A 27112-nucleotide genomic window follows, 5' to 3' on the forward strand; every position below is an offset into this window, starting at 1 on the left:
TTTGTCTGTACACAAGGTGCATCCCATATAACCACACAGGAAGTCAAAACGTTTTGATCTCTTTGAGCTATAATTTTACTCCAACTGTTACTACTACCACCACCACTATTAATAATAATAATAATAATAATAATAATGGGCTGTAACTTGGGAATAAGGAAATATTCCCTGGTTCTTTCCAGCACTTCTTTTCTGTACTTTGGTTACCTTCAAAGTTAACTCTGTAATATATTTCCCAGTGACAGTAAAAAAAGAAAGGAATTGCACATGATAAATCTCCAATTAAAAACCACACACACACAGAGTATATGCTAGAAAACATATAAGGGAATCTTAGTGAGAGATCTCCTCAATTCTGAGTTTTCTGTCTAAGCTCAAATTTTAATCTTATGCCATAAAGACTTTTCTATCAAATTCTCCATGATTGAGCATCCTTGAGCAACTCGTGGCTTACACTCCTTCTCACTGTGCCAGGCCCTACCATGGTCCTGGAATATTCCAGAGTCCATAGGGCTGACCCTCACCTCACTTCCATGGACTTCATCATCCCAGTGCTTTGAACATCGCCTCTAGCTACCCTGCCTCTGCAAGATTCAACTCAACATCCAAACCTCCTCCAAGTTTTATTTTTTATTTAGTTTCCTTGTTTTATTTTTTTCTCACTTCCTTTCTCCACTAGACCTTTTCTTCCTTGATGTGGAGACTTTCATTGAGTCAGTTAACCCACCCCTTTCAAGACTGCCTTTGGCCATCCTGTTTTTCCTGCCAAGCCTGCAATTCAAGTTGCTTAAAACATTCCTTGACAAACTCCGTTACTCTGTCCTTCCCAAGTGCCTGCCCTGACAATCTTGATCATTTTGGCTCCTTGATCCCTTAGCCTGGGGGCGCCATTACAGATTGACGGCAGGTAGTACTCACTGGGCAGCCAGCGTCTGGAGGATTCCTGTCTGCCCTCTGGTGATCTCTCCAGCCGTTCTCCTCACGGGCTTCTCCAAACCTTCGCTACTCTCCTGCTACCTCCTCTCCACTCTCTCGAGCATTATTAGTAGTAGGTGACCTTAAAACAAGAGAATCTTTAAATGATCCATTTCTCCATCCCAAATCCTCCCCCCAGTACACACATCTACTTGTATGTCCCCCGTCCTCGGCTCCTCTCCAGCACTCTCAGAGGAAGGACGATTCTTAGTTCCAGTTCCAAATTTAACTTTGCTACATCAAGTATCCCCCCATCCCCCATCCCCCACCTCCCTACCCCCCATTTCCTGAATCTTCAACCTCTTCCTCTCTACGAGTTCCTTCCTTGGATCCTATAAACGTACTTAAATTTTCTCCATCTTCAACACAAACAATAAGCAAATAACTTGGTTCTGCGTCCTCTTCCAAGAAGGGGCTCCTTTGCCCTTCCATTTTTAGCCAAGCTGTTCTTGCTATTCCGACACCCTTACTTCTCTTTTACTCTTATTATAATTACAGAATGTTTTTTGCAGGGGGTTCATATTAAAAAATATTAAATGTCCAAATCAGGCAATATGTGAAAGCATAAGGAAGAAAATTTTAAGTTTCCAACTATGTCACCACTCATTTACTGTTACATTTCCTATTTATTTATGCGCTCATTTATTTTTCCACTTCACCCATAACCGTTTCACTGTATGATGCCCATAATTAGGGATACTCTTTAAAAATCTGTAGTACCATTATCATACCTAAAAAGAATTTAGCAAAACTTCCTTAATATCATCAGAACTCCACCACTAGTAACATTTAGGTGACTATTCTTCCAGATTTTTTTTCTGTTTTTAGATATACAATATAAGTATGCATCCATTTTAAAAAATACAATCTTATTAAATTTACTATTTTGTAACCTGCCTTTTCTCCCCACTAAGATTATGTATCTTCTGAATTAATATCTAACTCTTTATCATCATTTTTAAAAACTATCCAATAGTCTTTGTACAAATTTCATAATTTACTTAACTGGTAACCTATATATACTCATTCAGTTTTCTGTTATTATCTTTTGTCTCCATTATAAATAGCTGCTAAGAATGTTCATGTTTTATTTTGTGTTTCTTTGTTTTAGTGCTTTCTTATTTGGGAGATAAGGCTGCATCTTGTTTCTGAGCCATTGGGAATTAGTTAATATGAGAATAAGATAAAGATTTAATTTTATACTTTTCAAATAATTATCCATTTGTCCAAACCCATTCACCCTTTAGTTTCTTCCATCTATACCAGTCCCCTGCTTGAGAAAGGGCATCCATAAGTTTTTGCTTTCTTTTTAAATTGAGATATAATTGACATATAACATTATATTAGTTTCAGTTGTAGAACATAATGATTCGATACTTGTATACACTTGTGAAATGATCACAATAAGTCTGTTTAACATCCATCACCTCCCGTAGTTACAATTTTTTTTCTTGTAATGAGAAGTTTTAAGATCTACTCTCTTATCAACTTTCAAATGCAAAATAAAGTATTATTAACTATAGTCACCAGGCTGTACCTTACATCCCCAGAACTTTTTTGTTTTATAACTGGAAAGTTGTACTTTTTGACCACGTTCACCCATTTTTCTCCCCCCCTCCACCCCTCTGCATCTCGGCAACCACTAGTCTGTTTTCTGTATCTGTAAGTTCATTTTGGTTTGCTTTGTTTTAGATTCCACATATAAGTGAGATCATATAGTATTTGTCTTTCTGTGTCTGACTTATCTCACTTTGCATAATGTCCTCAAGGTCCATCCATGTTGTTGCAAATGACAAGATCTCCTTTTTATGGCTAAATAAGTTTCCATTGTATATAAATGCCACATCTTCTGTATCTGTCATCTGTCGTCTGTTGGTGGACACTTAGGTTGTTTCCATGTCTTGGCTACTGTAAATAATGCTGTTATGAACATGGGGGTGCAAATACATTTTTAAGCTAGTTTTGTTTTCTTCAGATAGATAACCAGAAGCGGAATTGCTGGATCATATGTCCATAATTTCTTAAGTGACAAATTCCATGCATACTTTTACTCCTCACCTTTCTTTATTCCTCTGCAGGACTTGACATTCTTAGTCACTTACTTTTGCAACTTTCTTTCCCTTGGGCTTCTATAGAATCATGCTTTCTTGGGTTGTCTCCCACCTACATCTGATTTCTGCCGTCTTACTTTTTCTTGCTGGATCTTCTTCCTTGCCTTGTTTTCTGATATTTCCTAGGATATTATCCGTGACTCTGTGCTTCTCGTTTTACAGTTTCTCACTGGGAAACTCAGACTCGTCAGCAGGCAATGACAGGACAGCTTGGTAGGCGCCGATGGGGAACAGAGACATCATGTGGAACATCAAACAGGGCTCCGGGCTCACGGAGTTATTTTGGGGCAGGTCAGGAGTGGAGAGTGGTTCTGCATGCTGGGAATCAGCATGCCAGGGGCACTTGGTAAGAAATGAGCCTGGAGAAGCAGGCAGAGGCCAGCTCATAGAGGACCGTGCATGTCATACTAAGGAGCCCGGACTCTGTCTTTCTGCTTATCCAGTAGATTTTTCTAGGTTCTTAGGACATACTAAGCATTATCATTTCATCTTTTGCGGTACATCCTACATCTACAATGTAGGAATATCTTTTTTCATTCCACAGAGATGAGCATGCTATTAGTGCTTCTGTGACTACAAAGAGAAACTGTGTAAAAGAAGATTTGGTTGCCAGGAGCGGGGGAGCAGAAAATTAGGGTTGTCTATTCAGTCAGTCTAAAATAAAGTGTTTTTATGGGCTATTATGTGTAATTTATTGGAACTCTCAAAATATTTTTTCAGTGATCGGATGTACCCAGCATGGAGCCTGAGATAAAATCAAAAGTTCTAGAACACTTGCAAAACAAACTCAGAGCGGAAAACAATCTCCATTACAGCATAAGTTTCATGAGGCGTGCTTTGGAAAAGTCATTTTCGTTAGAACATGGTTGTCTCCTGAGGGAACACTTCTTACAGCTACAGGATTGTGGGGTCAGACATGCCTGAGTTGGGTTCTTGACCACATCTGGCTGTTTCCCACAGCCAGCGCCTCACTTTTATGCCACCTCAGGAGACATCTCACCACACAGATGTTCCTCAGTTTAACCAGCCCTGATATATAATGAGAGGAAAGTTCGAGAAAATAATGACTCATGCTTAAAAAGTCACTTCCGTGTTTTCTGTCCTTATGGGGAAATCACTTCCGCCTAACATCTTATCCTTACAAGATAAACTTTGCAGGATTGTGTTCCCCAGGCTTCATGGATTCCTATAACTGGAGGATGGAAAGGCTTGCTCCTCGTTAGGGCAGTGCATTTGCTGTGGAACATGCTCCTGGTACGTCAGAACGTGTCTGAATTCTCATGTGAATCATATTCAGCGGAGAAAAAAACATGCCTGGAGTTCAAGGCTAATGGAAAAGGATAAAGTGTTAATGTTATCAAGGTAGTAGCTCTTGCCTTCTGTTTGCAGCCCGCTGCCCCTGCGGAGGACACCCCCGAGCTGAGCGCCTTTTTGCGAAACTCCACCATCCCTCACCTTGTCAGAAAGAGGGACGTGCCTGGGCCCGAGCTCCACAGACAGAGCCCTGCAAAAATACTGGTGAGTTATCCCAGTGTGCATGGAACCGAGAGGAAAGATTGCATTGGACAGAATTCCCACATGCAGATGGTTTGAACTTCAAGTATTGTTTTTCAGTTTCCTCCCGTGGTCGGATATGCCTAACGGGTTTTGGCAGTACATATTGTGAGAAATGAAAGGGATTTTTCTGTGGGGACTAACGAGTATTTGCAACAGAACGTTTTCACTCTCCTAAACCTGTCACACAGGCCACATTAGGGAAATAATGATAGAAACATAAAATGCGACCTTTAATGCAGTTCCAGGACATGCAGATTCAGTTCTTAGCTGGTCCCCAGACACTGAGCTGGTGAGAGTTGGAAGTGAACCTGAAGAAGCTGTGTCCATGTAATGGGTCCCCGGGGTCCTTTACCTGTCCCTGCATCTCAGAGTCCTCTGCCACCCAGAAGAGACGAGAATGGTGTTTTCAGATTTCCTGGGCCCAAACCCCTGCAGAGTCTCAGAACTGTGGTAGCTGTAGCCTGAGCTCGGTCAGCCCTTTGCAAAACTGTAGACAGCATTCAAGAATCAGCATTTTCAATGCACTTCTCCCTCTCATCCTGATGTGAATGCTAATGCCACTGAATTGTACACTTAAAAGTGATTACAATGGGGGCTGGCCCTGCAGCCAAGTGGTTAAAGTTCCGTGTGCTCTGCTTCAGCAGCTCAGGTTGGTGGGTTTGGATCCTGGGTGCCAACCCACTCCACTCATCAGCCATGCTGTGGAGGCATCCCACGTACAAAATAGAGGACGATTGGCACAGATGTTAGCTCAAGGCTAATCTTTGTCAAGCAAAAAAGAGGAGGATTGGCAATGGAGATTAGCTCAGGGCAAATCTTCCTCACCAAAAACAATAAAAAATAAATGGTTAGGATGGTCTTTTTAAAAATGTGTGTCTTGAACATGCTCTCACATTCGTTTTTTCATCTTGACGGTAATAAAAAATTTCAAACATGGAAATGGACAGGAAAATACGATAAGCAAGTCTAACTTAATCAGTTAAACATAAAACTAGAGAGGACTGTTTATTTTAATGGAAGTACCTGGGGTCTGCTTGGTGGCAGAGTTGTTAAGTTTGCGTGCTCCACTCTGGCCGTCAGGAGTTCGCCAGTTCAGATCCTGGGTACGGACCCACACATCGCTCATCAAGCTGTGCTGTGGCAGCATCCCACATGGAAGAACTAGAAGGACTTACAACTAGGGTATACAACTATGTTGTGTATCTTTGGGGAGAAAAAAAATTAAAAAAGAGGAAGATTGGCAACAGATAATTAGCTCAGGGCCAATCTTCCTCACCAAAAAAAAAAAAAAAAAACTACCTGAAATTACCTGACGAAAAGCTGTGGCAGTTGGCAGATTATGATTCAAGTCCCTGTAAATGTTTATGACACTGCAATGTTTTAAAAATGTAAGAGTAAGGAATCAATATGCTATGAGGTTAGGACAAATTAATAAAATTCTGCATATTATCACTTTTAAAAAGCTTCCAGGAAGAACAATAGAACAGAAAACAATGATTTAAGTCCTGGGGATGTAATGTACAGCATGGTTCCTCTAGTGACTAATAAAATTTGAAAGTTGCTAAGTGAATAAATCGTAAAAGTTCTCATCACAAGAAGAAGTGTATAACTATGTGTGGTGACAGATGTTAACTAGACTTATTGTGGTGATTACTTTGCAATACGTGCAAATATCAAATCATGTCGTACACCTGAAACCAATCTAATATTGTATGTCAATTACACCTCAAGAAAAAAAATTTTAATAAATAAATAATCTTTTTAAAAAAAGACAACAACGATTGACATCTATATAATCCTAATGTGCAGTACCAACGAGAGAGCCCTCTAGAATAACAATTTCCAAACCTATGGGGACCAAAAATTTGGAAAATCAAGATTCAAATACGTTTTTCGCTTTCCACTTTAGCGTATGTCTCAGGAGTACACTGAGGCAGTGCAGATCAGTAACTAAAATTCTTTCAAAAATTATATACACTTCTCATGTAGGGTCAAGTTTCTTTTCCCTCCTACTCTTTCTTATTAAAGATTTTTAATGCAAGCTGATTTTTAACTTCTGAATATCCTAGAAACTTATTACTTGCAGATGAGAGTAAGGCAATCCTTGATTTCCATATCTGATTTTGTTAATTCGTGTTTTCTTCCCTTTCTTTCTCATTGGTTCAAAAATTGCAAATCGTACACCTCCCCATGTCCTCGAGTCAAAACAGTTCTGAATAGAAAGTGATTATGCAAAGTTTATTCTAAAATCAAAAGCTAAATAAGACCTCCTACAGTTTTTGTTTAGTTAAAAACAACTTACTGAATCCCATTTCTGATTAGGAATTTGAAAGTGCAAAATGCCAGCTTCCTGTGTTGGATCATAATTTCCAATCTGCATAGGAAAAATTTGTACCTGGAACACTGAAATGTCATTCTTCCTCCACCTAAGAATAACCTTGCCCTTCTCATCTTGGGCCCCTGTGGGGCCCCAGTTATGACCCCAGCTCCTCCTGTCCCAGCTTTCTTCTCCTCCTTTTCACTGCTCAGCTTACAGAAACCCTATCATTCTAACCCTCTTCAGCAACTGATTCTATTGAACACTTCCTGTAAACCATCCAATCCCTTGGCTTCCCCTAGAACCTTCTCTCCTGGTTCTCTTCCTACCTTTTGACCTGCCCGTTCTTAGAATTTTTCAAGGACTTCTCCTCAGCCCATCTTTCAATGCTCCTTCCCTCAGGAGTCCATCCTCAGCCCCGTTCTCTTCCCTTTCATTGATTTTGCTCTTCCAGGGAAATTGCTTGCCTGGTCAGAACTCCAGTCACGTCTACGTGCCTCCTGCCATCTCAGCCCTCCCTTACTGCGCTGTAGACTTGAAGGGCTCATGTATATGTTCATCTGGATGTCTGATAACACCCCAGTCCCAACATGTCCAACACTCTCTGTCTCCGTGACCCCCAAAATGTGCTTCTTCTCTAAAATTCCCAATCTCAGTAACGTCAGTACCCATCTACCCGGGTCCCCAAGCCAAAAGAGCTCCCTCTGCCCCTCCTTGGTCTTCACCTCCAACTGGTCACCAAGTATCTATCTACCTTCTAAACTTCCCTAAAATTCATCCTCCTCTCTCCATTCCCACTGCCTCATCATTTCTCACCTGGACTTTTGCAAAAGGCCCTTATCATCATCCTTGCCTCCCACTCTCCTCTTTTCATTCTTTCTTCACATACGACCTGTCCCCTAAAATACAGACGTGATCATATTCCTTGCTTGAAAAGTTTCATGGGCGCCCCAGGACCTTCTGAATAAGATCTAAACTGCTTGGCACAAATAGAAAGATTCTTTACCACCTGGGCTTTCTCCCTCCCCCTCTTAGTCTCATCTGCAAGTAATACATTTCTAGGATATTCAGAAGTTAAAAATCATCTTGCATTTCCATCTGTCCACCTCACCCCCAATTACCCTTTTCTCCTCTTTCCTGAACACGCCCTGATCTTGTTCAGCAAAACCATGTCTCCATCATCCCATCCTTCTAGGTAACTCTTTCCCACCCTTCAAGATTTATTCTAAGCCTCACCTCCAAGATCCTCCAACAGAGCTAACTGGGATCACCATCTCCAGGGAGTTTATAAGAAGTACCTCCTTTTGCCTCCAGATGGTGGGATTGGAGACACATAGCCTGTCAATAATGGAGCATAGGTAAACATGAGAGTCCTCGCAGGTGACACAAACTGCACAACTTTGAGAATTCCTGCTCCTGCTGGAGGCACAAAACCCCAGACACCTCAGTGCCCAACTCTAGTAGAAGGAGACCAGCCTCCCACCTGTATCTGGAAACATCGTGTAGAAATCTGGCCTTACTGGAATGTATCAGATACACATTACTGATTGCTTTGATTTGAGAGAATCCTGAGGTTCTCAAAAAAGGTTTTCATGGTACTGTGTTCCTTGCTTTACTCTCTGGTTTATCAGTTTCATGAAATTGAAATGCCTCAGTCAACTACTTCACATAATATGCAATAAACTGGTTTTTATTAGGCATCTACAGGCTGGTGCTCAGTGCTTGAGACATGAAAAGTGAATAAAGCAGAGCCCACAAGGTAAATTCAAATGAGCAAGGGAGTACAATTCAAAAGTATTATCCTATACATGGGCACACAAAAAATGGATGTGAGGTGTCCATTTATTTCCATACTTGAGATCCAATCAGAAAATACTATTCAATAGATAGAATGTCATCATAGTGCATACTTTCCAGAGACAGGCATTTCATGTATTAAAGATCACCCATTATAAGTTGGGCAACCCCAGAAACTAGTTTAAAAACAGCTTCATGGATGGAACTCTCAGAAAATCCTGCTGTATAACCAGAAAGTAATTTAGCCGGAGAGAAGAATGTTACAGAACAAATGCTTGTCAATGGGTTAATAACATTGGATCTTTGAGATAATATAGCCCCAGGGACCTTCCTCTGAAGCCTTTTCAGGACTTGCTTGGTCCAGGGTCAGGTGTTGTGACTGTTATAAGACATGTCTCCCCAAGTTCTGAGAAAATGTAACAGAGCGAGCCAATCGCAGCTGCCGGAAGATTAAGTCCTTAGAGAAGAGTTGAAATTTTATGTTGTATTTTATGTTCCATTTTATCTCTGTATTACCACTGAAGTTGATATGTCATTACTACCAAACTGTTTTTTCTTGGTTGTCTCAATGTATTTGTTCTTTATTTAAATTAATAATTTAAGGAGTAGGCGATGACGTCTGAGGAAATAAAATATAAATAAACTGACTTCAGTGTTGATTTCTACCACAATTTAAAGACAGTAGTTTGCCACTGCTGCTGTTCTTTTTTGCAGAATTGTACAAATATCGAGTGCTTGCAAATCTCCTGCGCAGTGGGACGACTAGACGGGGGGGAAAGTGCCGTTGTGAAGGTCAGATCACGCTTATGGGCCAAGACATTTCTCCAGGTAATAAAACCACGGACACACGTACACGCCCTTCCAAGGGAACCTCGCCTCAAAACTTCAGTGGGAAGCTCCTTTTTTTCCTAATGATTTTTAAATTTTCAAAATTTTTCTGTTTTTTATTTTTAAATTTTTTATATTTAATTTTTAAGCTTTAAAAATATTTTAAATTAAATTTTTTTAACTTTTAAATTTTTTAAAATTTTTTAATCAGAAAGTTCTGTGGAGTTAAGCCAAGATTAGCAGGTCATCTTTCCCATCAGGTGAAGACAATTTTTTTCCCCAGCTTTTCTGAGACATTATTGACATATAACATATGTAAGTTTAAGGTGCACCATGTGGTGATTAGACACATGCATGCATTGCAAAATGATCACCACAATAATGTTAGCAAATATCTCCATCCCCTCAGTTATTACTTTTTTTGTGTGGGTGCGGTGACAACTTTTAAGATCTACTCTCTTAACAACTTTTAAGTATCTAATGCACTATTGTTAACTATAATCGCCATGTACGTTAGATCCCCAGAATTCATTTATCCTACAGCTGAAAGTTTGCACCTTTTGACCAATATCTCCCCATTTCCCTCATCCTTGAGTCCCTGGCAACTACCATTCTATTCTCGATGAGTTTGGAATTTTGGGATTCCACATATAAGTGAATTCATACAGCATTTGTCTTTCTCTGTGTGACTTATCTCACTTAGCATAATGCCCTCAAGATCCATCCATGTTGTCGGAAGTGGCAGGATTTCTTCCTTTTTTATGGTTGATTAATATTCCATTGGATGTACTCCTATGGGTGTGTATGTATATATGTATATACACTATATTTTAGGTAAAGACAATTTAAATACCTCAAGTCCCTAAGACTTTCAGAGAGTAACTTAGATGCAAGCAAATCTCTTTAGCCCACTGCTATAGAATAATAGTTCCTTTGTCAATATTAGTTAGTGAAATGATGGTGAGTACAAGAACACAATTCAAGTCATATGCCCAGAAAAGTAAAACTATAAATCAATTTAGAAGAGAAAAGGGAGATTGTCCTAGAAAGTTCCTCTTATCTGGTGATCCCACAGCCTGGGCTCCAGCCAGGATGGCATCTCAGTAAAGCTCCAGGTACGTGTGATGTGTAGATTCCTCGTTTCTTTGGCCCGTCTGTACCTTGGCATCCCCCACTGCCACAGATAATTCCATTGATTGTGTGCATTTTAAAACTTGAAATCTCTTTTATACTAAGCAGATGAATTTTTCCATTTGGAAAAAGCTATTTATTTAAATAAGACTACTGTGTTGTGACTTTGTTGTTTGAGAAGAATTCAGGAAAAGAAAACCTAAATTAAACTCCTACGACGTCTGTACATTTATACTCTTATTTTAACTACTAAAAAAATTCTTTTGGTTCATTTGCCATAAAAAATCAAATGGTAAAATCCTTTTGAGTCTAGCTAATAAGTATAGAATTTTGCATCTCTAAATGTTCACGTTTGCTGATTCAAAATACTTCTATAGTCTCACAAATCTTATTTAATTTTGCTTCTAAAATAAATAGGAGGAAAATTAGTTGTTTTTTAGAAGGTTACTGCGAAACCTTTTCTTTTTGCTTTTTTTTTTTTTTTTTTGAACGTAAGGTAGAGTTTCCTCAACCTCCACACTGTTAATATTTCAGATCAGATAATTCTGCTGTGGGGGCTGTCCTGTGCATTACAGGATGTGTGGCAGCATCTCTGTCGGTGGTACTGGATGCCAGTAGCAACCGCCTCCAGTTGTGACAACCAAAAATGTCTTCAGACATTGCCAATGTCCCCTGGGTGCAAAACCACCCTCAATTTAGAACCACTAACCTAAGGAGAAGTGTAGTGCACAATTTATTTGATTTCTTTTTTTTAGTTAAACCATTACTCATTCATTCAACAAATATTTATGGAATGCCAACTATGAGGCAGGGACCACTTGCATTTCCATCATTTGCTCAAGGTCACTCTGCTCTTTGGCTGTTACTTCTTATCTAATAGTTGGGGAGAGGAGTTTTACTGAATTCCCAAATCCACGCAATCTAAATGATAACCATACATCCCTCCCATTTCTTTGGACATCACATCCTACTGAAATGAGGGAGGACAACTTTTCAATAAAGCAGGACTAAAATCATTACGACACTACAGTCAAGGGAAAAATGATTGTTTTATACGGCATGTGTCAGGTCTAGGCATAGCATCTATTCCAGTAGAAGGCCTGTAGACTGAAAATTGCATCTTCATTTTCCTGTTAAAGAAGACTGAGTGAGTCTGGAAGATGTCAATAGCCATTGAGGGACTTTGCAAACAATAAGTAATTTAGTACAAATAGAGCCAGACCAGAACAAGCTGCAGGGACGTCTGAAGCCAAGTGCCACTGGCAAAGATACAAGATAGAGTGGCTCAAGTCACCGAGTGTTTACCCGCGGCCATAGCCCACATTTCTGTACATCCGCCGTTTCTGCTTATTCCAGTCTTGAAAGCTGACTGCCAGCGAGGAGTGCATTATTGCCAACTCTCTCTCTCAAAGAATATACTATGTATCGGAGGTCCTTAATAGTTTTGTCATGCAACTCAGAAGGAGGTAAACATTTTCTGCCTTCCTAATCCGGGCTAGAATGTTTACAATTCTTGGTGGACGTGATTTGCTGTATTATGTTTGTTTCTGTCCTCTTGGTGAGCAAACAAACTGGTCAGAAAAGGGTTTTATTTCGAGTAATCCTAAATGACGCCCTTTTCTGTGACTGTTGCTTGAAACAGCAACCTCCTTTACCCCTTAAAGTTTTACCAGGAATTGCTTAGGTCTGGTCATCTCTCAAGGCTTTCTTTCTGGTAAATGATCAGTATTTATACATGGGCTGCATAAGATGGATATGTGGTTAAGAATAACTATTGATAAGGAATTAACCTGCGGGAAGATGGGAGGAGGAGAGCTTGTGACGTTATCAGCCGCACTGAGTATTTAACTGATTCAAAAGCCTCGCTCTCCGCCTCGCTCTCCATGCCGTTCGTTACCAAAATGTTATTTTTATTAGTACCGTGACCATAAGCAAATCATTGTGCTAAATTACCTAACAGAGGCAGCCAGTGGGCTGCAAACCACAGTTTAAATGATGCAGCCATGACAGAGGAATTAGGCATTTTCTGAGGATTAATAGCTCGCAGGGGCAGGTTGACGGTCCAAGAATATTGTCAAGGGATGTTAACTCCAGCTGCTTTCGCAATCCTAAGCTGCCTACAGTGTGGCAGTGATTGCTATTACAGGAGTAGATCGCTTTATGGAAGAGATCTTTTTTCTAACATAAGAATAATATAGTCATTATGAACAAGCGTGGCTGAAAGCATTCAACTTTGAACATGGAACCAGTAATTTGACTCTGTTCTTAATTGTTTTTCATGAAATAAATACTTACCTGTGTCATGCCTTTGATCTACAACCACAGGACTGGTGTATTTCTGATGCCCACTCAGCCTATCATAGTTTAATACCTCACAGTTCCCATTCCTTGGTGCTCCAGCCCATCTTAGAAAAAGGAAAAAAGAAAAAAAGCTTTTTCCTATTCTCTGAGAAGGGTGGAAGAAACCTTGGTTTTGGAGAATCAGTTGAAATAAAGAGCAGAGCCAGCTATGAGTTATATGATTGACAGGCTGTGTTCCTACCCCTGAGTTTCATCAGGCCCCAGACTGTCGATTTGCATCACTGAGTTAAATAGCAGAGGCGAGAGCATGTCAGTAGTCCCTTATCATGAGCTGCAGCCCTCACTTAGTATCACTACCTTCTCTTGCAACTTCCTGAACTTCCTAATCTAGTGAATGGCAGAGGGGGTCTGATTCAATAATCGAAAGAGCTAAACCTTTTATAAGGTGTTATCTAATGGGTAGGTTGGGGGATGGGGGTGGAATAACCAAAACCTCTGACGTTTTCATTCATTGTCCATTCATGTGGTCTGTCCACCAGGATGGATGAAGCCGTCCCGTGCAGGCTGTGGAAAATATCAACACTGAAAACAATTGCGTAGCTGCCAGTATAATGTTTAAAAGCTTTACGTGGAATAAATTTGAATAAACATTTTTAATTTCAGAGGAAAAATGATCCCTATTCTCTTGCATCCCTGGTGTCCTTTGAAGTTAAGAAGATGCCTTATAGAGATCAGCCAGCAAAACTCCCAGAAGGAAGCATGGCAGTGAGTACCTTAAAAATATATAGGCACAAATAATTGCATGGAAATAATTATGTTTTAAATCACTGTTTGGCTTATGCTAGGTTTAATTGCTTCCTCTCCAGATCACTATTTTCTTATTTCAGTCTGGAAATTTCTTAGTTTCATTTGATCAAATTTTTAAACTTTTACCCAAAAAATCACAGGACAGGACTAATACCATTTTTTAATCAAGCCATTGTGTTGGAAAGAAGTGCAGATAGCGACGATGGTTGTAAGGAAATTGTACTGATGGTTGAATTCTAAAGACAGTTCAGTGAGTGACGTGAGGAGAGAGGATTCTCTTCCTTAGGGTTGTTGCCACGGACCAGCCCCATGACCGTGCACAGTCATCTTTCCTATATAGTATGAGCTTAATTTAAATGAAATGTTATTTTTAAAAAATTGAGGGGTCTGGCCAGTGGCGTAGTGGTTAAATTCACGCACTCAGCTTTGGTGGCCCAGAGTTTGCAGGTTCGGATCCTGGGTGTGGACCTACGCATTGCTTGTCAAGCCACGCTGTGGCAGGCATCCCACATATAAATTAGAGGAAGATGGGCATGAATGTTAGCTCAGGGCCGGTCTTCCTCAGCAAAATGAGGAGGGTTGGTGGTGATGTTAGCTCAGGGCTAATCTTCCTCAAAAAGAAAAATTTGAAGCTTTACGCATTAGTGACACATAAATATCTTCACAGTACAATTGCTGACATCATCAGCAACCTGACAAGGCCATGCAGAACTAAGTGGAGAATGGATGACAGGGGATGAGCAGGCATAGTCACCGAAATTCCACCTTTGCAGTGAAAGTGATTGCAGCAGCCAGGGCTGTAGCAAACAATATTAGATTTACACCTTCATTGCATAGTCATTCCATAGATATTTACAACCCCCGCTGGAACACTGGTCCCCAGGTCCTTGTTCATCAAAGTACAGTTTGCAGACCAGCAGTGTCGGCATCACCTAAGAAAATGCTAGACATTCAGAAAGAGGCCTCACTCCAGATGTGCTGAGTCAGAATCTTCGTTTAATCAAAATCCTCAGAGCATGATGTGCCCTGTAAGGTTTCAGAAGCACCGCCTTGGATGATATATTAGTTGATACTGTGGTCACTTCTTATCAGCCGAGGTCTTGAAACATAATTGGAAATATTTACTCTTTCTAATCTAATCTGCTTTTAATAATTGAAATTAACCTGTTGATTAGTGATTTTCAGCCTTGAGTGTGCAAAGAATCATCACTCATGTGACTTTAAAGATGGATACGTGCTAAAACCTCACCCCAAGTAATCAAGATTGAGTATGTCTGGCGTGGGGCGCTGGCACTGTGCTACCAGTGACAATTCTGCAGTGAAACTAGGGTAGAGAGCATCTAGCACAGGCAGGCAGCACAGAGGAAACCCCGCAGCTTTCAAGACAGATTCTCTTGGGCTTCATCCTGGCTCCACCCCGCTCTAACCAGGAAACCTGGGAGCTCGCGCTACTTTGCTGAGGTTGTTCACCATATTCACCTGGAAGAATTGTTAAGAAGATTAATACAATTATGTATACAAAGCCCTAGCCTTGTACCTGGAACAAGGTAAATCTCAAACCTCAATAATAGTAACCCTCCCCAAACGTCTTACCTTCTCTGGCTAAATCGAGTGAGCCCAAGTTGAAAATGTCGATAGATTTGCACAGTCAAAATATTTCGGTGAACTTTGGTGGCATTCGAAGGCAAGCACTGCCACATCTTTCTTCTTTTAGCTCTCCTCTCTCTCATGAGATGTCTTCTGTCATTTGGATTTATGTTCCACTTAGAAAACAGAGGCTTTGGGTTTTTAATATTGAATGTTCCTCCAAAGAGGTTCAAAGGCTTGTGGCTCTCAGGGAGATAAATCTGGGCCCTTTTGTTTTCTCTGAGCATATGTTCCATAACAGAAACATATGTTACAGTTGATTCCATCAACCTTATTGCATCTTTCTATACTGGCCACAGGTGACAGCCTGCTGTTCTCAACTCAACTCAAAAGATCCGTGAAATACCAGATACATGCTTTCCCCATACCCAGCACCCTTGTTACTGCATTTTTTAAAAAGGCTTATTATCTCATGTAGATGATTTACCACACCATTTCTGGAAAGGTTATTGGAAAAACGTTTAGGGATGGACATGCTTTCAGGTCTGCCAATAATACCTGACTAACTGGAGAAGATCGTGCCAGTTGGAGATTAGCTAGGCACTACAGGGCAACGATTTTTCTGTGGCTTGGTTTGGAAGAACTCTACTTGGAGCTGGCAGACATTTTTTATAGACAGTTCTTCTCAAAGGTCTTGTCATTATCTTGAAAAGAGCCCAGCAGAAGGGAATTGCTTTAAGGCGGTAGAATCCATTGGAATAGGGAGTTTGAGAATCATCAGAGTTCGAATTTATACTCCGCCACTGGAGATAGTCACTCCGTTCCTTATTTTGTAGTGAGACTCAATATTTGCTTGTTTTCGTAGGTCCTTGTGTGGGGTGGTTTGTTTATTTGTACTCTTTTCAACATGGTCATAATTCAACCATTTCTTGAGCCCTACCTAAGCTTTACCTATTGAAGACAATAGCAATCCTCATCTGCTGCTTGCATAGGGTCTGTGTTTGTAACAAAAGAACTCCTTTCGATGTGACTCTTGTCGTGTTCAGAGGTGAGAGTAAGGTTGTATGATGCGAAGAGATGTGACTGAACACAGAATCATTACAGCGCAGCAGAAAAAAATTATTCAGTTATTTGAACACTTTTTTTACTTACCAATGAACTTTGGCATTTCTGGGTCAAGCAACTAAAGCCGAATTCCTTCATTTACATCCGGAAGAGAATATTATTGTCTAGTGTAACTCAAAGGTAGTTATTATAAAATATTTTCTGAGAACCCTTATTTGAAAACATACATGAACTGGGAATCCATTTGATTTTCAGAATTGTTAGTAAAACATCACGACCTTAAAATGGAATTCTTATATTAAACAATTGTTTTGGGTTCAAACTTAATAGGGATTGCTTATCTCAGAGGGGCTATTTAAATGTTGTAAAAATGTGTGTTCAGCTGGTCCACTTTATGTTATTATTTAGTTCTAAATAGCACTGTAGGTAGAGTGTCTTGGTACATTTATTTGAAACATTCTTGTGACCCCACTGAAGCATGTTTACACAAGATTTTGTGATACATAAATACAGATGTCAACATTAATTACAAATACATTAGTTGCAAATACAAGGGAGCTTTTTCCTTCTACTTTGGTATTTTGTCAAAATATACAAAAACATATCATAAATGTCAATGATAAAATGTAGGCATATTAAAGATTTATTTATGGTCTTTCAACCCTAATAAAGAACAACAAGATTTATGACATGATGAAGGTAAGATTAAATGTTCTCCGTTAAACATCACTTTAAGAAAATATGAACTGCTTACAATTTATGGATCCCACTTCCCCAAATTGCAGCTAATTATAAAATTTGAATTGTTGAAAGTTTATACTGTTTCTTTAAATAGCTACAGGATCTTGATATGCAAAAATCAATTAAAATAGTTTGTTGATTAGTTGGCATGCAATTGAGTTTTTCTCCCTAAATTTTAAGTCCTTCAGTTACTCAACATTACCCTTCTTTCTCAAGGCAGTTGAAATATGTAATCACAAACCTGTGTTCTTAAAGAAATCCTTTAGTCCAAAATATACCCCATCTTCTGCCTTGACCACCTTGTTGATGAATGGGTCTTATAAAGAAGGACTTGAGTAATTTGGCTTTGACACCATTGTATGTGATTATGTTCTAGAGCTGTGCAGTCCAATATGGTAGCTCCTTGCCACATGTGGATAGTGAGTGCCTGAACTGTGGCTAGTGTGACTGAAGAACTGAACTAGTCGTTGTATTTCATTTTAACTCATTTCAATGTAAATAAAACTGTAGCCACATAAATACTTTTTCCATTAAACAGAGCTTGATTGTTTTGATAAGACTACATTCTACTTTAGCCATTGAAAAATCTAGCCATTGTTATCTGCTGCAAGGGTAAAATACACACTGGATTTTGGAGACTTAGTAAAAATAAAAAAAGAATGTAAACTATCTTATGAATAGTCTTATCTCAATTGCATGTTGAAATAATAATTTTCATATTTAGGGTTAAATAAAATATACTATTAAAATTAATGCCCCGTGTTTCTTTTTACTCCTTTTTAATTGATTACCGTAAAATTTTAAGTTACACATGTGACTTGCATTATATTTCTGTTGGACAGCATTGATATAGAGCAGGGTTAGAGAAGATTCCAGCTTGGAGCTGATGATAATACCTACAGAACTTCAGAGATCATAGAGTGTTTAATAAATCTTATTGAAATGAATGAAAATTTTTTACTATAAATCAGTATTTAGTCATTAGAAACTCTAAAAATGAAACCTATTTTCTATTATTTATTATCCAATGGATAATCTAAGCTTCTTGTGGGCTTGTCAAAATGAGCAGCAAGACAAATATAAATATTAGGAAGAACAAAGCTTCGGTATTTTTCAGCATTTTATTTCTTGGCCAAGCTTTCCCAAAACCATTCTGCAATTTCCGCAGCACTAATACAGATTTAAATAAACTTTGGTCCCATAAAAGTGATCAATGAGTCTTTTCCTTTTAAGCTTGCCTATACAGTTGAAGTTTCTAGTTTATTTATATACAGCATCGAATATCAGGAAAAACTTTGCTTTACCTGTTTCCACTAGCAGATGAAATGCCCCATTGCCATTTACTGACATGAATACATCACATGACTCCCTGGTCAATGTGTTCTCAGAAAGACCTCTCTTTCCAAGACATATATCCCTCTTCCAATGAGGTATTACACTTGACTCTTTGTCCACCTCTTTCCAGCAACATCCATCTAGCTCCCCTGCACTGGAAATCTGAAGGCATGCTCAGGGCGCTGTTGTTGGTTTTCTGTATTTCCTCTATCCTTACTACAGTGACTTCTTGACTATGCAGCGAAAAGCCTAGATGTTTAGGAAAACACCAAGGACGAAGGATGGTCCCTGCAGCTGCACCCATTTTAGATTGAGAACATTGGGTACCCTCAGTGCCACATGGATGTCCTAAAGGCAGCAGGCAAAGATTGCAGAAAGCAAGCACAGGAGGAAAGTCGCTCTGAGTTTGCCTTCCTTTAAAACTTTTTACGTCCCTTCCTCTTAGTTAACTACATAAGATGACTTATAGGAAACGTGTATGACGTGCATAATCCTAACACTTTCAAGTACTCAGAGAAAGAGTATGAAGTGGTATCTTTTAAATGAACGTAGTGTTACTGGAAGCAGACCGACAAGTTTTGAATACGAAAATTTCAGAATTTGGGGGACTCAAAAGGACAGTCGTGATCATCTGCTCCTAGACTGTTGTGAGACTCTGCTGTCAGAATCTTTGGAAGCAAATGCAAATAAAAAGCCGGTAGATTTTGCAGCCCTATCTACAAAGCTGTTTTCTGCTTCAAGGGAACCTAATCAGCATATCCTGGTCAATTTAATGTTTTATTTGTACTTTTCCTTCACTGTTGCAAAAACCCCTTGAGATATCATCATTAGGTCTTTGTAAGTGACCTCCTCTGCTTGTTCTACAGATAGACCAGTTTTATAGACAATTCATCAAAACCTGCAATAGCCAAGTGGCAAAGGAACCCAGCAAAGTGCTCAGTGGGTATTCTCTCATTCCATTCCATTCCTTTTTAGTAAACTAATGATTTGAACACTCTAAGGCCCTTATTTCAACTTCTTTAGCTTTTTTTTTTATTAACTTACAAAACTAGAACGGTTTCCTATGTTTAACATGAAGCAGCTGGAAGTGACTTAAGAATTAATTAGATAAATCAGGAGAGGGATGATTGAGAAGCATCTGTTGCTTATCTTACCGTAAATTACCTGTCGGTAAATTGCGGCAATCTCTAACATGCGCACAAAATATAGACTGAAATTAGTGTGGTTTCCTCAGTGGACTTAACAGGTTAGGGAGAAGAAGCAGTTATAGGAAACCTCATAATTGTTCATGGCTCCAGATTTTCTCTTTCCTGGGTCATTGTAACTGGCCCATGAATACATGATCACTGCTGTCCCTTGTAGTTCCAAAATTCTGAAATTCTCATTACCAAAACTGTGTCAGTCCGCTTCCGGTAACATCAGGATCATTTCATAATACCGCTTCACGCGCTTTCTCTGAACACCTTACGATGTGAGGATTGAGCCCTGATTTCATACATGTTATCAGATGTAATTCACTAACGGAGAAGGATATAAAGAGAAGTGATGGAGAAGTGATCTAGATTGTGACTTGCTCATGTAGCTACATACACTCAAAGGATCATTTTAGAATAAATGACTTAGCCTGGGGACCTGGGTGGCATTGTGACGGCTTTGGGTCCTTGCAATGCATTTCTTCAGTATACGTACCACACGTCCTGTCCTTAAACTGTGGCAAGCAGGGTGAGTGTAATCCCATTGTGGTCATGGAATGATACGCTTCCTACTGATATGTCCAATGGAATAGGGACAAAGCTGGCAAGGAAAGTTAACAGGCAGAGGAAGAAAGCATAGCGGTAACACTCGGCCTTTTTCTCATCAAGAGCATGAATGAAGTCCCTGGCACTGTTACCAATGTGGAATGCCTAGCAGTCTCACTATTGTGGATGCCATTAATTTTGGATATAAATGATATTCGAGACTGCAGAATCAAGTGAGTCAAGTCATCAATATATCCGCTGCATAGGAGAAGTGGACCAAGAGGAAGGAGCGATAAAAACCCTGATGGGCTGACAAGAGTGTAGGCAGGATGCTCAAATCTAGTCAAGAAGGCAGAAGCAAAGAATCGAGCATGGTCAGGGCCCGATACCAGGGTGCCGACTGTGAAAACACCCATATATTTCCAGCTGTGGAAAGTTCCAGAGCCCCCAACCTTCATCATGAGTTCGTCCTCTCCTGACTGGTGGATTAGAGAATGGTGGCCTAGGGTCCTTGAGCATGTGTCAGGACTGGACTGATGATCCTTCCAACCAATGCAGTTAAAATGAGGAATGCTTGGACCAGTTTAGCTGAGATAATGCTTACTTCTCTCAAAACCGGATGGTCCTGTCTTGGTGAATAACATTTTGGATCCATGAATGTTTCTATTTCTCTTTTCTTGTCTCTCCTTGGTTTGGTTTGAGGGTCTACAGCTCCTTTGCTGTCTGGGTCTCCGGAGGCAAGGCCCTCAGCACATGGGCAATAGGAACATATCTTCTGCCCACTTAGGGCAGGGGTGGTTCATAGACACTGAGCGTGCAGTCCTGCTGAGGAGGTCTCATTCTCCTCCAATTCCCTTGCAACAGTGGGCAATGAAGTGAGTTCCAGGAGCATCTGAAAATTGGATTTAGGGTCGAAGGCAGCATCAGGACAATTAGCTTTCACTTGGCTCCCTGCAGTTACTTCCATAAAATGCAAGATTTTGGGCTATCCTTCATTAATAGAGCACAGAACCTAGGGATAAACAGGCGGTGACGCTCATTAGTTGTATGAATCACTTAGCCCCTCTGGGACTCTGTTTTCTCATCTGTAAAATGGGGGGTTGGATGATTCCAACCTTCTTACACATCCAACAGTCTGGGGTTGTTCACAAGTTCACCTCTCAATGACGTCAGCTCAGTCCTATAGAGAAACATGTGTCAGCCTTTTGGGACCAACTTGGCCTTTTGTAGGGTCTACTTTTAGCCATTGTTGCCATAAAAGGTCCTGCCCAATTTAAGGTCATTCATTTCCACCTTGTTGGTTTCTGGTCCACCTCAATTCTAGTCTAGGGTTTCTGTGCTGTTATAAGTCAAACACCCACCAACTTCCAATTAGACTTTCCACCTGGGAATACACTGCTTTTTAAGACTCCATGTCCAAGTGCTGTAACCCCCTCCAATCTCCCCTGGGATGACTTCGATTATTATATGGATCCTTTCAGAACTACCCCCAGTGTTATATTGGTAATTACTGCTTTATTTCACCAAATGGCTTTCAAAGTACAGCTCATTTGCTTTCTTTTCCGTTTCAGATTAAGACATCAGTTATTTGGGCAACCCCAAATGTTTCCTTCTCCATCCCGTTATGGGTAATAATACTAGCAATACTTCTTGGATTGTTGGTTCTGGCCATTTTGACCTTAGCTTTATGGAAGGTAAGCTTCTTTCTTTTCTTTTTCCTTTTGAGTGGAGAGGCCGCTGAGGGAATTTAGAAGGATATACCAAGGAATTTCAAAAGACAATGCTAGAGGCATGATTTAGGAATTTTTAACAGTCTAAAGGACATAAAGGGAAAATTATGTCTTGTTTGCTTTGGCAAACTCTATGTGCTTGTGTAGCTGACATTTAAGAAGACTGAGAGTGTTTAATGTTGCTTTCATCTTGGATTTTCTTGTAAACAAATATGTAAAGAGTTAGATTTTATTAACTAAGACCTGTGATCTCTCCAGTATGGTTGGAGTGATAATGTTATTATGAAGACTTCTTTTTCTTGTTTAATTAACCAAGATCTTAAGCTTTTTATTGACCTGGTTCTATCATCAATTCTTTGAGAATTTTCTTTACGAACTCTACACAGACGCAATTACTACAGGTCAATTCTGATTTTTTCACTTGGACTATCAATTAGACCAAATAGATCATGCATGTTATAATATTCTTGGACTTGTTTTTTAGTCTTGCTAATTAGTCTGTCTTCATTAGGAAGCTTTAACTTACTTTTTGATGTGTTTTACTGAAGTTTGTTCTAAAATTCTAGAATAGGGGTTAATTTCTGGTCCCCAAACCAACATGACTGCCAAATTTCACAGAGCTTTCCATTCCGAAATAGAGACGATGTCACACTTACGTGACTATAAGAGTAATTAATCCAGTCACATCTTAGTTAACCACTATTGTTGTGGTTCTCGAAAATCATAGTGTATTTTTATTTTAAAACAATGCACAGCATGCTTAATAAACTGAGAAAACCTTGCCTTGTAAGTTAAATAATGGCTTTCCCGATCATTATCAGCTGTTTTGTGCCGTCCTGAGCCCACATAGTCTACTGTGTATTCTACCTTTAGAGACTTGTGTTATTCTGTCATTTATAGTAACTTTATTTCCATAAATGAGGCAATGATATGTGCCAATTGACAGATTATTGCACTAGGAAAGAAAGACGACTTGATAGTTCTAAGCCATCCAACTTAAGAAACAATAAATAAGAATTTAGGTTCCAGGATTCCAGGAAAAGATATATTCTCCTAAACCAAATACTACTTTGAAATTCAGAAGGATGGAGATTCTCTGATCACCTCTGCCCTGAGTTGCTGGTTGATCTTTGGAAAGTTACTAAGATGTTCTTGGATTGAAATGAATGACCAATCTAATTTTCCTCTATATACCGTATGTTCCATCAAGAGCAGAGGAATATGCAAGCATCCTCTCCTCACTTCTTCCTATAATCCATCCAGAGTGAGTGTCCAGTACACTTCAGGGGAGAATCTCCCTTCCCTGGTCAGCAGTTAACACTGCTGCTGGCTCCAGAAAACATGCAGAAAGGCAGAGAGGCACCCCTTGGACCATGTTGCTGTAATCCCAGGAAAATATGCAAGGTCCATAAGTGGTTTGTATAAAACAGAGACATTCTCCCACTACCGTGACATGGCAGGAGGAAGGAGCCAGACATTCTGCCCTGTGCAATGCATTCCTCTCTGCAGGCAAAGAACACTCTGCCTTCACCTCCTAATTTGGAAAATTCGGCAGATTATATTCAGAGAGCTCCTTAGCAAATATATAAAGTGAAAATTCTTAGAGAGGTTTCGCAAATTCCCAGAATGACTTGATTTTATGACCTGTTTTCCTTTTTCATAGTGTGGATTCTTTGACAGAGCAAGACCGCCCCAAGATGATATGAATGACAGAGAACAACTGACAAATGAGAAAACCCCTGATGCATGAAAGGGAAAACCAGTGACCCAAAAACTCAAACACTGGTACTATACAAAGACAAGGAGGAGCTTAAGGGTTAAATAAGGGTTTTCCTATACTTACCAGCATCCCAGGAAATGGAAGGGCCCCCAAAAATATCACCTCATCTCCGCCACACTTTGGAGAAGTTGCCATGGAGACCAGTGACCCTGGGAACTTGGGAAAGGAAACATCCTCCACACTGTAGAAACAATCGACGATCATGGAAGATTTCTTTTGCTCAAGTCATTCTGAATTTGGCATACACTTTGAAATGAGTATGAGAACTGAGGTTTCTTTCCAGGTCAATCCAACTTAGATCGCAAAGACGAAATGTCTGAATTACAATAGAATTTAGAAGGTGAACTAGGACCGAACCTTCCAACACTACTGTATCCAGTGGAATATTTGACACCTCCCTATGGAAAAGAAACATTTCTATTGACGTTCTGGCTCAGGGAGACAAGCATATGTTGTTGGTACTGTGAAAGTACTTTTGAAACGACAAAGATAATCTTGTAAGTGAGGATAACAGTTTATTTATTTATTTTCCATTTCTCTAGGCTGACATTCTGGTCATCTAGAGGATTTGGAAATTAAGATTTGGTTAGCTGGTTTTCAAAATCACTCACTAACTTTCCTTCTAAGATAACCATTTTGTGCAGAATAGATCATTTAACAGTTTCTTCAGGATTTCAACAGTGTTAAGGCAAGGCAAATTGGTATTAGGAGACAGTTTCACTTAATACCTTGCTGCCTTCTACCTGAAATTACTTTTATTCACACTTTCCAGGGTCTCACATCTGCTTAATTTAGCTTTGCAAAAAGTCACATTTATATTTCCTTTTATTTAAAAAAAATCTTTCCATTGGCTTAATTAGCAATACACAAACTTTAATGTACTCTTGACCCTGTGGGGTGTTTAAAAGTGATGATAAAATTTCTCAAGTTCATTAATAAAGAGGCAATTTAACAATAGGGGTAAACATCATTTTTAATATCTATAAGAAGCAGCACCAATATTTAGCTTGGCTTTAAATACCTATTTACTATACCTCAAACTTATATACACCGAGAAGACATGTTAAACATAAATAGGGAGGAAATACAAAATTATGCAGATGTGAGATGAACCTAGAAAACCGACTCCTAAGGATTTTATTTAGAATTGCCTTTTCCATCTTTACTATTCATTTTTACTGCTAACCTTTATAGTACATAACTTTGGAAAGTAATCTTGATTTAAGCTATTTTCCCTTCATCTTGAATTTAACCATCACAAAACTTGATGTATAAAACTCTTGTAAATAATGCATAACCATGTGTAATACAATTATTTTTGAAGTAAAACTGACCAGCCAAGTTCATATAGTCTGCAAAGTTTTGTAATCTTTTTATGACAATGAAAAATTACTATGAAGAAATGCTGAGCAGATTTTATATTTATGTGCAATATTTTATAGACCTATGTATCTCAAGCATATGTACACTGGCATTAGTTATTTTTAATTAATATCCTGAATATTAAGTATGATAGAACAAGCAGACCAAAATCCTTAAGTTTACAAAGCAGTTGGAAAATTTGTATCCCAATTTCAACAATCACACTTTATTTGAAAGATGAGCCAAACTCACAGACACTAAATTTTCTGTCATGCCTTAACCTGGAGACCAGCCATTTGGCCACATCTGCAGAGCTTCACTGGAAACCAAATGAAAGGCATATGGAAGGATACACGGGTGCAGTTCTAGTCTTCCTGCTTGTGAATTAAATCCTGTCACGGTAGCAGTTTCGAGTCTGTCAGAAACTGAAGTCTGGCTCCCAGGGTGTGTGGCTGACTGTGGGTGAGAGTTGCACGTGCCTCAAAGAGTTTGAGAGTCCCACACCAGCCTCTGGGGGTCTTAGGTGTCAGTCATCTAGGAAGAACTGGTATTACAAGGAGGTGGCATCCATATGATGTGCTTGGAGGAATGCCAGACAGGTCTCTCGGCTCCCCAAATGATGCCCTAACTCTTGTCATCGTGCCTGATTTTTGGCCAATCGAGATTACCTCCTCAGGACTTTTGGTCATAAAAGGTCCCTGAGAAAATGCACCTGATGCCTTTTAAGCTAACATTTGTGAAGGAACTTGAAACTTTTAGTGCTAGATAAATGTAGGCCCCTGTGAGCCAGGTTGTACAGACACCTGGAGGAAACTAGAGATGCCAGGAGCAAGACTGGGACCCAGAACAGAGCAAGGGATGAGGGCTTCAGTGGCAAACTACACCTTCCTCACAGCCTCAGCCAAAAGTGGTCCCCCTCTAGAGGGATGGGCACTGCTACCTGCAGGCTTTCACAGATGGTGGTCACACACGCAACGGCCCTCTCGGCCACTTCAGATGTGGAAGCAAATGGAGGAAGAGGAACAACTGAGGTCAGGCGAACCTCCAGTCATCAGTTCTTGAGTATCCGTCCACATGGAGAATATTCTAACAATGCACTGAGTGGATCTGCTTTTCATAGCATTGCCAATCACTTTCATAATTCATAATATGCCAAGCTCCTCTTAGAGTCTGTGTATATTTTAGATATCCCTCTTGAAATTCTCACAGCTGGTTTTTAAGATGTGGAAAAATAGGCAAATCAAGTTTTATAAACTTGGAGATTTTTATAAGTAAACGACATGGACTAGTCGCCACCGAAATCCCACTCTGAACTCAACTCTTTTCTTGTTTTATTTAAATACTTGTAGATATCTGTGAAGATTTTCATGTATCTATTTACCTTGTCACTAATAAAATTAAAGACACGATAACGTGTTTGTGGTTTGTTTCACAAGCATTGTAAAGCTTTCCCACAATGGCAGACATCAAAAGCTTCTGTCTTTACACCTTGATTCTTTATTATAAAAACGTTTAACATTGGAAGAAATTTGAAAGAGCAAAAATATGACACTCCTTCGGGAGGATGAAAATGTTCTCGACAGATTGTGGTTCATGTTTGTACAACTCCATGAATATACTAAAAAACATTGAATTGTACACTTTAAATGGGTGAGTTTTATGGTATGTGAATTAAATCTCAATAAACATGTTTAAAAATTTAAGTCATTTCTAATACTTCTACCCTTATACAACTGGTTTATTTTCTCTATGTTGCCTTTCAAATTTTGTCCGCGTATAAATCTTAGCCTCTTTCTGAAGCCTTCCCATATGTCTTTGACCAACTCAAAGGTTCCTTGTGTATTCCGATGGTGTTTTGTGAATTACTACACGTTTCTCCTTTGTTTGCATGACTATTTTCCAGCTTGGCTGACTTTTAATGAGAACAAGAATCACACCTTCACCTTTGT

General features: G+C 39.5%; 1 protein-coding gene across 1 annotated transcript in view; it reads left to right on the top strand.

Annotated features, from left to right (window-relative positions):
• Window positions 1-26866, top strand: part of ITGA8 (integrin subunit alpha 8) — a 166457-nt gene extending 139591 nt beyond the window's left edge. Inside the window, exons 26-30 of the mRNA XM_046679408.1 lie at window positions 4476-4604; window positions 9472-9585; window positions 13681-13782; window positions 21863-21985; window positions 23685-26866. Coding sequence (XP_046535364.1) covers window positions 4476-4604; window positions 9472-9585; window positions 13681-13782; window positions 21863-21985; window positions 23685-23771 — 555 coding nt within the window. The 3' untranslated portion in view covers window positions 23772-26866. The remainder of the gene's footprint in view (window positions 1-4475; window positions 4605-9471; window positions 9586-13680; window positions 13783-21862; window positions 21986-23684) is intronic.
• The last annotated feature ends 246 nt before the right edge of the window (window positions 26867-27112 follow it).

Source organism: Equus quagga, chromosome 12 (assembly GCF_021613505.1).
Source record: "Equus quagga isolate Etosha38 chromosome 12, UCLA_HA_Equagga_1.0, whole genome shotgun sequence".
Classification (NCBI taxonomy): domain Eukaryota; kingdom Metazoa; phylum Chordata; class Mammalia; order Perissodactyla; family Equidae; genus Equus; species Equus quagga.